Raw genomic sequence first — 15,686 nt, 5'->3', positions numbered from 1 at the left:
CGACTCATCAAAATACATCAGAATTCAATTTCTGGTTCAATGGAACTCAAACCACTACAAGAACCAGAACAAGAACCACTTTGGCCACATCCGGACATATTCCGGGTGTCCCGGGGGAACCCGAATAAAAATTTACGTTTGCCTAACGTTTGATGTCTACATCAGCATCGAAATAAAATATATTCCTGGCATCAAACATTAGAAAACATTGCTATTTAGATGTAACGTGAAATAAAATTTTGCTATTCAAATGTTGTTCTGACGTCGAGAATTTTAATCGAATTTTTATTTTTTAGATGATTTTAGACGTACAAAACGTTAAAATTTAACGTTCTTCGGGTGTTTTCAAATGTAGATGCTCCCTGATGTTGTCAAATGTACAAGACATTAAAACAAAATGATTTTCGGGTGTTTTCAATTGTACTAAGAACTTATTGTTTTCGGATGTTTTCAAATGTGCAAAACATTAAAATCTAACCTTTTCAAATGCTTTCAACCATACAACACATTAGAATTACAAACATGATTTTGTAAACAGTACACACCATTGTTGTTAGATAACGTTATAGAAATGCATACATAATAGTCATAGCTAAAGCTCCCGTTCCCCACCAGTCAGTTAACTGACCTTAGATAACCTAATATCATTGTAGCAACTCTCTATGCGGCATTGGAACCATGCCATCAGCGCGCTAAGAGTTATTAGACTACTGACATAGGCGCCAATTCGTGGATGACGAGGCACTAGGTGACGTTACAGCGAACTTGACGATTGTTGTATCATTTTTTAACGTACTACCAGACAATGATGCGTAGTGTTTACATGATCAAGTTTCCAACTCTACTACAATCTACAATCTACAATCAACTGGAAATCGATATCCGACGCCATTTTTAAATCAAATATGGGATATATTGTAATATACCGTTGATACCATTGACATCGATATGGGTATTTTTGGAATCGGGGTGACGTGTAGATATAGGAAATCGATATCCGACGCTACTTTGAAATCCAAGGTGGAGGATTCCTGTTGCAGAAAAAGTGCCAAATATCCATAAATATGGGTATTTTTAGAATCGGGGTAATGACTGAAGGCCGCTAATCAATATCCGATAAGATTTTGAAATTAAAGATGGCGGCTTCTGGTTTAAGAAAAATTGGGAATGCTGTCAATTATCTATAAAATGGGTATTTTTGGGATCGGGTGACGTCTATAGATTGGAAATAGGCATACGACGCCATTTTGAATTCCGAGATCCAAGAAGAGATTGGGAATTACTATCCAATATCAATCAATATGGGATTTTTTTTAAGGTTTTTGGAGGTTGTCGTCTAGAGAAAATCGATATCCAATGCCATTTTGAAATCAAATGTGGCGGCTTCCAGTTTCATGAAAAGTGAAAAATAATTTCAAAAGTCCATAAATATGGGTATTTTTGGAATTTGGTTCACGAATAGAGGCCAAAAATCAATTTTAACATAACTTTAACCTAACATTTACTTCCCAACAAACAATTGCCTATTGAAGAAACGACTTCTTGACGATTTTATATCACTTCATGCTTAATAATACTTGTACTATTTTAAATATTAACTTCTGTTCAGGCTTTGTTCACACAAATATGGAGAATTTATTCAACTACAACATCGAAGTATTTGGTGTTGAATAAGGTATGTCGAGAAGCTTTTCTTCGACTTACAAAAATTGTAACAGAGCTTATTCGATCAAATTTTTGATTATTCAGCGTTAATTAGACATCATTACTTCCTTAAACAGCGATGATATAAAGGTGTATATAGACGCTTGATTATTATGTGAAATAATGTTTCATTAGACACTATTCTACATTTATTAAACGATTATTAAATTACGGGATAATTTAACTTAAACTTAACTTAAACTTAAGTTAAACTTAACTTAACTTCAACTAAATTTTAACTTAACTTTAAATAAACTTTAACATAACCTTTACTTAATTTTAACATAACTTAAATTTTAACATAACTTTAACCTAACTTTAACTTAACTTTAACTTAACTTTAAATTTTAACTTAAATTAAACATAACTTTAACATTAACATAACTTTAACTTAAACCGAACATTAACTTAACATATCTTTAACTTAATGTAATTAAATTAACATAACTATCCTAAAATTAACTGAACTTTAACTTAACTTAAGCATTAACTTTAACTTTAACATAACTTTAACTTTAACATAACGTTAACTTAAATTAAACTTAACTTTAACTTAACTTTAACTTAACTTTAACTTAAATTTTAACATAATTTTAACTTTATTTAACTCAACTTTAACTCAACTTTAACTTAACTTTAACTTAACTTTAACTTAACTTTAACATAACTTTAACTTAACTTTAACTTAATTTTAACTTATTTTAACTCAACTTTAACTCAACTTTAACTTAACTTTAATTTAACTATAACTTAATTTTAACTTAACTTTAACTTAACTTTAACTTAACTTTAACTTAACTTAAATTTAACTTAACTTTAACTTAACTTTAACTTAACTTTAACTTAACTTTAACTTAATTTTAACTTAATTTAACTCAACTTTAACTCAACTTTAACTTAACTTTAACTTAACTTTAACATAACTTTAACTTAACTTTAACTTAATTTTAACTTAATTTAACTCAACTTTAACTTAACTTTAACTTAAATTTTAACTTAATTTTAACTTAATTTAACTCAACTTTAACTAAACTTTAACTTAACTTTAACTTAACTTTAACTTAACTTTAACTTAACTTTAACTTAATTTTAACTTAATTTAACTCAACTTTAACTTAATTTAAACTTAACCTTAACTTAACTTTAACTTAACTTTAACTTAAATTTAACTTACCTTTAACTTAACTTTAACTTAATTTTAACTTAACTTATACTTAACTTTAACTTAACTTTAACTAAACTTTAACTTAACTTTAACTTAACTTTAACTTAAATTTTAACTTAATTTTAACTTAATTTAACTCAACTTTAACTCAACTTTAACTTAATTTAACTCAACTTTAACTCAACTTTAACTTAACCTTAACTTAACTTTAACTTAACTTTAACTTAACTTTAACTTAAATTTTAACTTAAATTTTAACTTAATTTTAACTTAATTTAACTCAACTTTAACTCAACTTTAACTTAACTTTAACTAAACTTTAACTTAACTTTAACTTAACTTTAACTTAATTTTAACTTAATTTAACTCAACTTTAACTCAACTTTAACTTAACTTTAATTTAACTTTAACTTAATTTAAACTTAACTTTAACTTAACTTTAACTTAACTTTAACTTAATTTTAACTTAACTTTAACTTAACTTTAACTTAACTTTAACTTAACTTTAACTGAACTTTAACTGAACTTTAACTTAACTTTAACTTAACTTTAACTTAATTTTAACTTAACTTTAACTTAACTCTAACTTAACTTAACTTTAACCTAACTTTTACTTAACTTTAACTTAACTTTAACTTATCTTTAACTTAACTTTAACTTAACTTTAACTTAACTTTAACTTAACTTTAACTTAACTTTAACTTAATTTTAACTTAATTTAACTCAACTTTAACTCAACTTTAACTTAACTTTAACTTAACTTTAACTTAACTTTAACTTAATTTTAACTTAATTTAACTCAACTTTAACTCAACTTTAACATAACTTTAATTTAATTTTAACTTAATTTAACTCAACTTTAACTCAACTTTAACTTAACTTTAACTTAACTTTAACTTAACTTTAACTTAACTTTAACTTAACTTTAACTTAATTTTAACTTAATTTAACTCAACTTTAACTTAATTTAAACTTAACTTTAACTTAACTTTAACTTAACTTTAACTTAAATTTAACTTACCTTTAACTTAACTTTAACTTAATTTTAACTTAACTTATACTTAACTTTAACTTAACTTTAACTAAACTTTAACTTAACTTTAACTTAACTTTAACTTAACTTTAACTTAAATTTTAACTTAATTTTAACTTAATTTAACTCAACTTTAACTCAACTTTAACTTAATTTAACTCAACTTTAACTCAACTTTAACTTAACCTTAACTTAACTTTAACTTAACTTTAACTTAACTTTAACTTAAATTTTAACTTAAATTTAACTTAACTTTAACTTAACTTTAACTTAACTTTAACTTATCTTTAACTTAACTTTAACCTAACTTTAACTTAACTTTAACTTATCTTTAACTTAAATTTAACTTAACTTTAACTGAACTTTAACTTAACTTTAACTTAACTTTAACTTAACTTTAACTGAACTTTAACTTAACTTTAACTTAACTTTAACTTAATTTTAACTTAACTTTAACTTAACTTTAACTTAACTTAACTTTAACCTAACTTTTACTTAACTTTAACTTAACTTTAACTTATCTTTAACTTAACTTTAACTTAACTTTAACTTAACTTTAACTTAACTTTAACTTAACTTTAACTTAATTTTAACTTAATTTAACTCAACTTTAACTCAACTTTAACTTAACTTTAATTTAACTTTAACTTAAATTTAACTTAACTTTAACTTAACTTTAACTTAACTTTAACTTAAATTTAACTTAACTTTAACTTAACTTTAACTTAACTTTAACTTAACTTTAACTTAACTTTAACTTAACTTTAACCTAACTTTAACTTAACTTTAACTTATCTTTAACTTAACTTTAACTTAACTTTAACTGAACTTTAACTTAACTTTAACTTAACTTTAACTTAATTTTAACTTAACTTTAACTTAACTTTAACTTAACTTAACTTTAACCTAACTTTTACTTAACTTTAACTTAACTTTAACTTATCTTTAACTTAACTTTAACTTAACTTTAACTTAACTTTAACTTAACTTTAACTTAACTTTAACTTAACTTAACTTTAGCTTAACTTAACTTAAACTTAACTTTAACTTAACTTTAACTTAATTTTAACTTAACTTTAACTTAACTTTAACCTAACTTTAACTTAAATTTAACTTCACTTTAACTTAACTTTAACTTAAATTTTAACTTAATTTTAACTTAATTTAACTCAACTTTAACTCAACTTTAACTTAACTTTAACTTAACTTTAACTTAACTTTAACTTTAACTTAACTTTAACTTAACTTTAACTTAATTTTAACTTAACTTTAACTCAACTTCAACTTAACTTTAACTTAATTTTAACTTAACTTTAACTTAACATATAATTAACTTTAACTGAACTTTAACTTAACTTTAACTTAAATTTAACTTAACTTAACTTTAACCTAACTTTAACTTAACTTTAACTTAACTTTAACTTAACTTTAACTTAACTTTAACTTAACTTTAACTTAACTTTAACTTAACTTTAACTTAACTTAACTTTAACTTTACTTAACTTTAACTAAACTTTAACTTAACTTTAACATTAACATAATTTTAACTTAACTTTAGTTTTTACATACTTAATTTTAACGTAACTTAAAAATAACCTTAACTTTAACATTTACTTAATTTTAATAAAACTTTTCCTTAACTTTGTAACACAAACTTTACCTTAACCTTTAACATAAACATCGGGATCCGGCATGCGTTGCATCAGTAAGGATGCTTAACTCAGCCGGGTTCCTCCAGCGGATCAATTTTGGAAAATAATTACATCAAAATTGATCCGCTGGAGGAATCCGGATGAGTTGATGCGTTGCAGTTGAGTTAACTTTAATATAATTTTAACATAGCTGTATTATAAGTTTAATTTACCTACACATAACTTTAACTTAATTTTACATTAACTTTAACTTACTTCTCAATCGGGTTCCGGCATCGGATTCTTATCGGAATCCGGCATCGCATTCTCTATTCGAATCCAGCATCTGATGTCCTAATGTTGTAATCCAGCAGGATGTCCTTGAAAAGAAAACAAAATAAAAATTATTGTACATACTGTGCATCACTTACGAAAATCACAAACAGTTCATTTACCACCAAAGGAATTCCTTCGGATGCCGTATTGGGATCCCGCTTCGGATTCCCAATGTCCACGTATGTCCGGATGTCCTGAAAAACAAAATTTTTGAAACATTATTTCACTGTGAATCACAAACACATTACAGTTCACATTTCCATCATTTAAAAAAAATCACATTTTCAACGCGTATCAGGAATGCTGGAATCCAGATTTCTATGAAAATTTATCTTACCTCTTGACACGATTGACGTCTATCCAGCAAAATGTTCAGCTGCACCAACCGATTCTCACTCCCGGAACTGGCCATCGGAGGCAAAATAAAATGTTTCCCGACACGACCCGACCGAACTGACGTGCGAGATTTGTAAAATGGCTGTCAGCGTAATCAGCCGACGCAAAACAAAAACGCAAAAAAATTGCTAAGTTCCATCCGCCATTTGGTCGCCCGGCGGATGAAATTACTCTAACGGGGCGAGTCGCCCTTCGTCTGCATCCCGGAGCGCCATTTGGTCGCCCGGCGGATGAAATTACTCTAGCAGGGCGAGTCGCCCTTCGTCCGCATCCCGGAGCGCCATTTGGTCGCCCGGCGGATGAAATTACTCTAGCGGGGCGAGTCGCCCTTCGTCCGCATCCCGGACAAAGGGCGAACGATCAGTCTTCAAGTCGCTCAATGTCAAATGACGTCACTTTTTCGCCGGCAATTCGTGTGGGCAGGTCAATCCATCGGTTGTGTAATATAACGTTGTACGATGTACATCCATTGGGGCTTCCCTTAGCTCAGTCGGTAAAGGCGCAGCCTCGGGTGCAGCTACAAAGCAAGACCATGTTGGAGGCGGCTGGGTTCGATTCCCGGTCCGGTCTAGGAATTGTTCGGTTTGGAAAATTTCTCGACTTCCCTGGGCATAGAAGTATGATTGGAATTGCCACACAATCATATCAATGCAAAAATGGTACAGGCATCGAAAGCTCTCAATTAATAACTGTGGAAGTGCATCTAGAGCACTAAGTTTGAGAGCACGCCATAAGCTAATATGCGATATGCAATAAGATTAAAATGCGAAGAAGAAGAAGAAGATGATGTAATATTGTCGGTGTATAATAAGCATAATAAGTCACGCCAAGAGTGAAGCCAAGTCTACCTATTGAACTGTCAAACCGGCTACCTATCGTGCAAAGTAAACAAACATTACGGTGCTATGAAAGGTCGACGAAAGGTATTGCAATAAAATATAAAATATAATTGAAGAAATAATCATAAACACGCAGTGAACATTAAATTGTCATGGCATACGTTTGATAATGATCAGTAATGAAAATTTCTACTATTTTTTGATAATATAATTTGACAAAATCACTGATATAATGATTCACTACATCCGCTATTTCTCGCTAGAAGTCATTTGAAGTTGATGTAGAAGTTCTCTGTTGCCAAGCGAAAAGAAAGGGAATCTTTCGAAGACCGTGATGCGAGTTCATCTGTTTTTCTCTTGGCGTGACTCATTACACCGACTCTAGATTTTCCTATGTTTCGAGGGGTGAATCGATTAGCTTGGGACCGAAGATAGTACCAGAGCTGAGCCAAAAAGTTGAGCACGTTTCTTCGGGACATACTAGTCTTAGAGTTACCTCTATGGAACTACACTTGCGGAGTCCGTAAATACGGCTATCGGCTTGTTTGAGGGAGTGGTAGCAGCAATAAAAGCGGAGACCGCTTCTACCGAGGATATAGTGTACTTGTCTGGAAGTCGATGAAGTACGGACAATTGGGGGCCCGTGATACCGATGCCAACCCCGTCACGGGAAACAGATCCATGGGAGTAACGGATAGTGTGGTTCTCTGGAGTTCCGCGACGGATCTCATAAGTGCCGTAGAGTTAGATCCTGCCTTGAACTTCTTCTTTATCGCCAAGTCGATAATGCACCCGGACAGGTTCCAATCTCTGGCTCCACACCAATGTATGCTAGATACCGGGGGAGTGGAGCGGCTAGAAAACTTTGGTGACGAACCTACTATCGCAATTTTTCAGGGTACCTACTACATGCTAATACTAACGGTAGCAGAGAAGTCTATTATTAATTGATTGTTTCCTATCGTAGTGTAACAATTAAATCAATAGTATTTTTAAAATATTTTTATTCGGGCGGTCGATTAATCGAATCTTGCAAAATAAAATATTCAAATGAATAGATTATAAAATATCTTACCGATTAAGCCTAGTATACAGATCGAAGCGAAACGAAAATTGAAGCACGCGAAAAATCATTAAATTTCGCTAGCGAAAAAGGTTGTGAAAAAATGTGTGTGGATCATTTTCCAGTTTCCTTTTTTCGCAGTTTACAGTTCATGTGAAACGAAATCGATCAGTTTACACCTCCGGTGAAGTGAAAATCTGACAGATACGCTCTCCCGAAACGTCAACTTTTCGCTTAGCTGCTGCTCTTCGCGAGCGCTGCATGCGCGAAAAAAAACTAAACGTAAGCGAAAAAGATGCGATCCACAACATTAGATTTCGCTGGATCGTATCTGTTTACAGTTCAAAGCGAAGCGAAATATTTGCCAATTGCATTTTTCGCGCAGGTGAAAAATGTACACGCTATTTCAAAACTACCCAAATTTGGGTAGAATCCACCCAGATCCGTCAAAACTGAACCTACCCAAAAATGGGTAAACTGTGTTGGGAGTGACAAGTTGACAAATGGACAACGTCGATCGGATTGATGTCAATGTTGTTCATTTGTCAACTTGTCACTCCCAACACAGTTTGCCCATTTTTGGGTAGGTTCAGTTTTGACGGATCTGGGTGGATTCTACCCAAATTTGGGTAGTTTTGAAATAGCGTGTATAGTATTTTGTATATGAGATTTTCGCTTCGCTTCGATCTCTATACAGGCCTTTAATCGTTTATTGATTACAATAAAATTTTACGACATCCCTAGGTGTCGGTTTGTCGCCGAAGCGGCGAAAATTTTAGTTCATCAAACCTTTGCATTTGAAAAACCTTGCTCACCCGGGAAACAGGCGGAGCAAAACAAAATCGAAAACAATTACAAAAAATTTAAAATTGACACCATCAACAATCCGAAAAATTGTGAATAATTTTTTGTTGTACAGGTTGCAATCAATCTCACCCTGCGTAAAAGGCAAAGGTGAAAATGCTGCAGCAAGAACAGCTACTGAAAGTGGACCGGCCTTGTCCGGATCCGGATCCGAAGGTGGCGACCGAAGCGACACCGCCACCGCCCAACACGTACCAAATACGGCCGACCTTGGAGCAAACGTTCATGTCGGAAAAAATCAAGCAGATTATCAATACGGTCCTCAGCGATACGCTCACTGGTAAGATAAATTATTGAGCTAAATTAGTTAAATACAATCTGAAGCTTTCGACGAAATCGTATATTATAGGACAATCCTATACCGCCGTGGATGCTGCTCGCTGGACCAAAACGCTGGCAGATGAAATCAGCCTGAAGGTGAAGGATCTAGAAATGAAACGATACAAGCACGTGGTCCAGGTTGTGCTCGGTCAGCAACTCGGTGCCGGCTGCAAGTACATCGCCCGATGTCGGTGGGATGCCGAATGTGATAATCAAATGTCTGGAGAGTTCAAGAATGCCACCATATTCTGTATTGTTACCGTTTTCGGACTGTATCTGTATTGAGCTCAATTGAATCAATGAAGTGCGTTTAATGTGTGTGATCTTATCTTTAAATAAGTAGCTTTTCTAAGCTTGCATGTAGAATAAGTTAGCTTTTGAGAACCGAAATCGATTGTATTAGTGTAGGCACCAGCTTCGAATAAAGCACCAATTAAGAAGCACTGGAATTCAATAAGTCATTAACCGATCATGAACATTTCGGGTACATTGGTTGGCGACGGGCATCCAGTCTTTATCATAGCAGAGATCGGACAAAACCATCAAGGATCATTGGAAATCGCCAAGCAGATGATCCTGAAGGCAAAGGTACCATCAATATACCTACTTCCACTTTTATGCTTCCTAAATGTGAAAACATCTTTACCATCAGGAGCTGGGCGTTGATTGTGTCAAGTTTCAGAAATCTTGCCTCCAAGCCAAGTTTACTGTAAAAGCCTTGGAAAGGCAATACACTGGGCCCCATTCCTGGGGAACAACCTACGGCGAACACAAATCGTATCTGGAATTCTCGATCGACGACTACCGTTCTTTGCAGCAATTTTGCTCTGAAATCGGAATCCTCTTCACTGCCTCGGCCATGGATCCGATATCTTTTCAACAACTCATCCAATTGAAAGTACCGTTCGTGAAAATCGGTTCCGGCGATGCCGACAATCTGCCCATGCTGAGACAAGCCGCCCTTGCCGACAACATTCCGCTAATCGTTTCAACCGGGATGCAATCGTGGAACCAAGTGCAACAGATTCATCAAATCCTCCGTGAAAATTCGACTGCTCTGCTCCATTGTATTTCCGCTTATCCAACGCCACCGGAAGAAGCATGTCTGAATCTGATTCCGCTGTACAAAGAACATTTTCCGGAACTCCTTATCGGCTACTCTGGGCACGAGTTGGGTCTGCAAATCACGGTGGCTTCCATACTGCTGGGAGCACGAATAGTCGAACGTCATTTCACGCTGGATAAAGGCTGGAAGGGAACGGATCACAAAGCGTCCCTCAATCCAGCAGAATTCGGTAGATTGGTTAAGTACATTCGTATGGTTGAGAATGTCAAATGTGCTCGTGCCGACGTGCCAAAAATGCTGTCCGAAGTGTTGCAAGACGATGATTTTAACCGGGAAGAACTCGCACGTGCCTTGAAACCCGTTACCGTGGATGATCGGAAGCTGATGACATCGGAGATTGCTTGTCATAGCAAGTTGGGGAAATCACTCGTTTTCGGTAGCAACGTAGAAGCGGGACATGCACTGGAATGGACTGACGTGGCCGTGAAGGTCAGTGAACCACGCGGTCTATCGCCGACCTGGTTCGATAGGATTGTGGGAAGGACGGTTGTCCATCCCCATAGGATGGATGAGCCGATTGTGGCGGAAGATCTGGTTCCTGTATAGTGGAACGTTGTAGTGTTTTCAACCGCAAATTTAATTAAATAAATTAGAGCAATGCGCATACTCAACATTCAACGGAACCATAAATGTGTGGTGAGACTCTTAGACTACCCGCCCAATTCGTTAGTTTTGGGACAATAACTATTCTAACATATAAAAATATAAGAATCAACTTCTTCTTTTAAGAGTCAGTACTAAGCGAATATGCCGATAATTCGAATGCCATGGTTCACCTTCTTTTGTTTGTAGCATAACTGACTGAATAGAATATTGGAGGTTTGCAATGTTCTGCAGAGTTATTCATCCTAAAAATGCTTCATAAAGATAAACAAGCATATTCAGACAATCGGTTTTCAAGGGGAAATTCACATGAAATCCAAAAATGAAAATATCTTGTGAAACCTTTCATTTTCTCCATTAACGGGTGGAAACATAATTTATTGATAATAACAGTCACAGGGACACAGTGAGAGCAATCCCTAATCTATCTTCATTTCTAAACTAGTTTAAATGCATCTGTTCAAGAAATGCTGCTATTATCCTGTGAGGAATCGTTCGGATACTCAACATAACACGAGAAGGCTAGCTGCGGCTGATATTTGCTGTTTGTCTATTGAAACAAAGTACAATAAAATTAGGTCCTTAATCTTTGTAACACTTGTTTGACAGAAACAGTAAAACTAACCTGAGGGTTAGCAGGACAAAAAAAAACTTGCTTTCTACTATTATAGTTACGATGCCTTGTCCACTCTACAGCCACTCAAAAAAGTGTAGGTACCTCAAATATAGAATAAATGTGTGTTCTTCTCCGTTCCAATCAACTGTGGCTCGAAATGCATTCTTTTTTGTTTCTTAGCGATCTGCTAGAAATGTTTCTCGCTCACACGCTCATACAAATCAGAATCATTAACGGGAAACAAGACCTTCGAAAAACAAAAACGAAGGGCCAGCACGCACACGCACACGGACAAAAATACTTACTCGTTTCTCTATCTCTCACAACTAACTTATCACATTGCGGCATAGTCGAGCTGGATATTGATTTGCCGTACACCGATCGCCTCGAAGATCATGCGCGTGTGCTGTACCACATAGCGAGGGTCGACGTTCTTGGAGACCTCCAGTTTGATAACTCCTACATAGACATCACTACACAGAGTCCAAAAGTGAGGTTCCTGAACGCTGTAGACGCCTGCCAGTCCCGTAACCTTCTGGTAGCATTGTGACAGTAAGCGATCCAAGCCCACCGGCTGGCGCTGCATCAGAACCATTACCGATTCTTTGATCAAGGAAAGGGTACTCAGGCCAATCATCAGTGCAATGAAGATACTACAGATTGGATCCGCCCGCATCCAACCAAACAGCTGCATCAGAACTGCCGAAATGATAACACCAACCGAACCCAGCGTATCGGCCAAAATGTGCAGGAAGACTCCACGCATAATTTGCGAATTGTTTGATGCGATCTGTTGCTCCATGTTGATCGATGCAGTGCCATGACTGTGTCCATGGTTGTCCTCGCCGTGGCTGTGTCCATGATTATTATGATTTGCCAACAGATGATTTGTATCGCTGTGACCACCATGCGAATGCCCATGTCCACCTCCGCCGTGACTGTGACCTCCATGACTGTGACCATGCCCTCCATGCTGGAATGCATAAATACCGACCAGATTGACTAACAATCCCAGTACTGACACCACAAACAAACGCTCATGTTTGACCTCTGGCGGTTCAATCGCACGTTCCACTGCCTCGGACATGATGAAAAATGCAATGAACAACAGGAACAAACTGTTGACGAAACCGGCCAGCACTTCCGCTCGGACATAACCGTACGAGTATTTGTCGTTGGCTTTCCATTTGGTAATGATCGATGCGGCCAACCCGGCTAGTAATCCGGTACAATCAAAGAACATATGGAATGAGTCGGAAATCAGACCTGAAAACAAAAGGAGCACGATAAAACTTGAATCAACCGGTTTCCTTCGCATTCCACCCACCTAAACTGTTGGTCCATATTCCATACATCAACTCAACGAAAGCGAAGCTCAAGTTGAGCAGCAAAAACAGCAACAGATTCCTCGAGTTCCGATCGGAAAAGATCAATCTCGTTAGGCTGTTCAGCTTCTCCCGCACCTTGTACGTGAAGCCACGGGAGTCTTTGTGTGTCAGCGGAAGCATCTTCAATTAGCTTATTTAAAGTCGTCTCTTGTGTCTAACTCGAACCTAAAATCTTTTTCAATCTCGCTTTCCAATCCTTTATTTGCGGGAAAGAAGAAAACTCGGTTCAATCACACGTTTCTCGTTCCGGACCTGTAACGATAAGACACATCCATCATCATCGCGTTATCAACCAACTATAAATTCAATGCGGAACTCTGGCGAAAGATAAACAAATTAAACATGTTTTTAGGTCGTCGCCGATTCTTGCATACGTGTTCCATCAGACGAAGATCTATACCGCATCAAGAGAATCTACGTTTTGCGGAAAAAAAAAACTGAAAATCAGTGTTCTAAATTACCTGAAAGTCGCACAGTGCGTAGTAGCGCAAACTTTAACAACTATTTGGACTCCATTTAACCGGTATTTTTTTAGTTAAACCAAAAACAGCTCCATTATTCGCAAAGGAAAATGGAAATTTCCAAAAACTTTTCGGCAGTCTGATGTTGATGATTCGTTCGTCGTCACCTTTTCGCGAACGCCGCGATGACAGATGATTCTGGCAGATGTGCTGTCAAAAGTTGCGTTTTTTAATTTTTTTTTTCCTCTGCACGGACTCGAATGCGTTTTTAGACTGCCCTGTGGTTTTGCACCACAGTGAGATCCCACACTGAAACAAAAGGTCGTATATGAATAAAAGCGTTTACTTTACTTTTCCCGTAAGAAAAGCGCGGGAGAGTAAAGTCAACCCGCATAAACAATAACCATAAGGTGCGCCTACCCTAATAAACGGATACCATACACTAACGATATCATGGATGGTGCGACCATACCACATAAAGTTGGGATGATAACCCGAATTGGTGGTTAGGCGCTTCTTATGGTTATTGTTTATGCGGGTAACCACCAATTCGGGATATAATTCTAACTTTATGTGGTACGGTCGTACCATCTATGGTATCGTTAGTGTATGGTACACGTTTATTAGGGAACTCTTTTTATTCATACGGCCCAAGGACCATAGTTATGAATACTATTTTGTAGAAAACACTTATATTCAATATAATCGTGATACAACCCAACTCTTCAAACATTTGACAGAGCTCTTAAGCAGGGGCAGTTAATAATGCCCCGGACAGACTATGGCTTATATCATGTAATATAGGCTGGCTTGCAATGAGCACTCATACATAGGATTTCCAGTGAAAACTAGATGTATGAGTGCTCATTGCAAGACAGCCTATATTACATGATATAAGCCATACACGGATAGAAATCTCCTTATACCTTTTGGCAAATTTCTATTGCTGATTATTCATAAAATGTATAAGTCAACTAATAAGCAGACGCCTTGCAAAAAGTTAATGAAGCTCATGTGTCAAATGAAATGTATAAGCGGTTACACATACCTTTTATGCATTCTTGTAGGACCTATGTGGTTTTTCTTATAGAATGTATAAGGCTGATGCTTTGGCAAAAATGTATAAGTGAAACACATGAATAAAATAATTGATTTTCGTTTCGTGTAGTCTGTACGGGGTATAAGATTATAGTTAAATCAAGTGTTAAATGGAATCTGTACTTCATCCGAGTGTGCACAAGTTGTCATTGCCTCTCGTGAAATGGTGAAATATACCCAGCTTATCCGTTATATACGAATGTCCTAGGGGCATCCCACTCTAAACTTTGTATTTCCCGAGGTATTTCCCTCATATACAAATAAAGTTCTTAGTGATATCTAAGATACTTGAAAATACCTAAAAATACTTAAGAAATATCTAGCGTTAGTTTATTTGTTTGGTTGCTATACCGATTTAATTTGTTTATTTATCCAAGTCAGAAGGCTTGTGTGGATATTGGTGAATTTGTTATGGAATTAGCATTAATTTTATTGAGAGAGTGAGCAGAGCAGCTGTATGTCACGAACCGTTTCCGGTGTAATCTGTTCGATCGGAACCAGAAAGAATTCATTCTGATCTGAAAGACATGAGAACCTTTTGTTGGTTACTCGTTCGGTTTGATTTCTATCATTTGTATTCCTTATCTCCATGTAAGTATTGTGTTATAATCGGGAATATATTTTTACTTTTCATCCGCTAGGCTTTTGCCCGTCAAACGATAACTACGGGTATATAGCCTAAGCAAAATCGGAAGTGGTAAAACCTTTCACACCATACTATGATGCGGACCCGGATCTCGTAGCTTCTCACCTTCTAAATGTAGAATATGTTAATTACAGAAGATAAAAAATCATCAAGGCTGTTTACCTGGATACCATCGAAGCAAGATATCTTCTTTGAACCAAAGGTGGAGCGTGTTTGAAACTAATTTTAATCATTTTTAGTTTTCAGCACAGCTCTCTTTATAACTTTCCAGGAGGATATGGTTTATATCCTATATCGATTTTGAGCTCCATACTCTCGTTGCATGATCTGGTGATTAACTAATTAAAGAGCCATTCAAAGCAATAGTTGGAGTATAATGGTCCAACGATAAAATTA

The 15,686-nt window shown here is 35.4% G+C and overlaps 3 protein-coding genes across 3 annotated transcripts; 2 read left to right on the top strand and 1 right to left on the bottom strand.

Moving 5' to 3' along the window:
• Window positions 1-9,066: 9,066 nt before the first annotated feature.
• Window positions 9,067-9,801, top strand: LOC135697280 (dynein light chain Tctex-type protein 2B-like). The gene is made up of 2 exons (XM_065216907.1): window positions 9,067-9,311; window positions 9,381-9,801. The coding sequence occupies exons 1-2, from the start codon at window positions 9,128-9,130 to the stop codon at window positions 9,635-9,637; spliced, it is 441 nt and encodes a 146-aa protein (XP_065072979.1). The 5' UTR covers window positions 9,067-9,127; the 3' UTR covers window positions 9,638-9,801.
• Window positions 9,802-9,808: 7 nt separating this feature from the next.
• NANS (N-acetylneuraminic acid synthase) lies at window positions 9,809-11,094 on the top strand. Its single transcript, XM_065216895.1, has 2 exons — window positions 9,809-9,940; window positions 10,005-11,094. Exons 1-2 carry the CDS (start codon window positions 9,824-9,826, stop codon window positions 11,022-11,024), a joined length of 1,137 nt encoding a protein of 378 aa, XP_065072967.1. The 5' UTR covers window positions 9,809-9,823; the 3' UTR covers window positions 11,025-11,094.
• Window positions 11,095-11,608: 514 nt separating this feature from the next.
• ZnT86D (zinc transporter 86D) lies at window positions 11,609-13,696 on the bottom strand. The gene is made up of 3 exons (XM_065216885.1): window positions 13,547-13,696; window positions 13,025-13,337; window positions 11,609-12,963 (listed from the first exon to the last, which is right to left on the bottom strand). Exons 2-3 carry the CDS (start codon window positions 13,203-13,205, stop codon window positions 12,032-12,034), a joined length of 1,113 nt encoding a protein of 370 aa, XP_065072957.1. The 5' UTR covers window positions 13,206-13,337; window positions 13,547-13,696; the 3' UTR covers window positions 11,609-12,031.
• Window positions 13,697-15,686: the final 1,990 nt, after the last annotated feature.

The sequence above is a fragment of the Ochlerotatus camptorhynchus genome, unplaced genomic scaffold (genome assembly GCF_037179485.1).
Source record: "Ochlerotatus camptorhynchus isolate MF236.1 unplaced genomic scaffold, CSIRO-AGI_Acam_v1.1 ptg000007l, whole genome shotgun sequence".
In the NCBI taxonomy this organism is placed as follows: domain Eukaryota; kingdom Metazoa; phylum Arthropoda; class Insecta; order Diptera; family Culicidae; genus Ochlerotatus; species Ochlerotatus camptorhynchus.
This window is presented reverse-complemented; position numbering and strand designations above follow the sequence as displayed.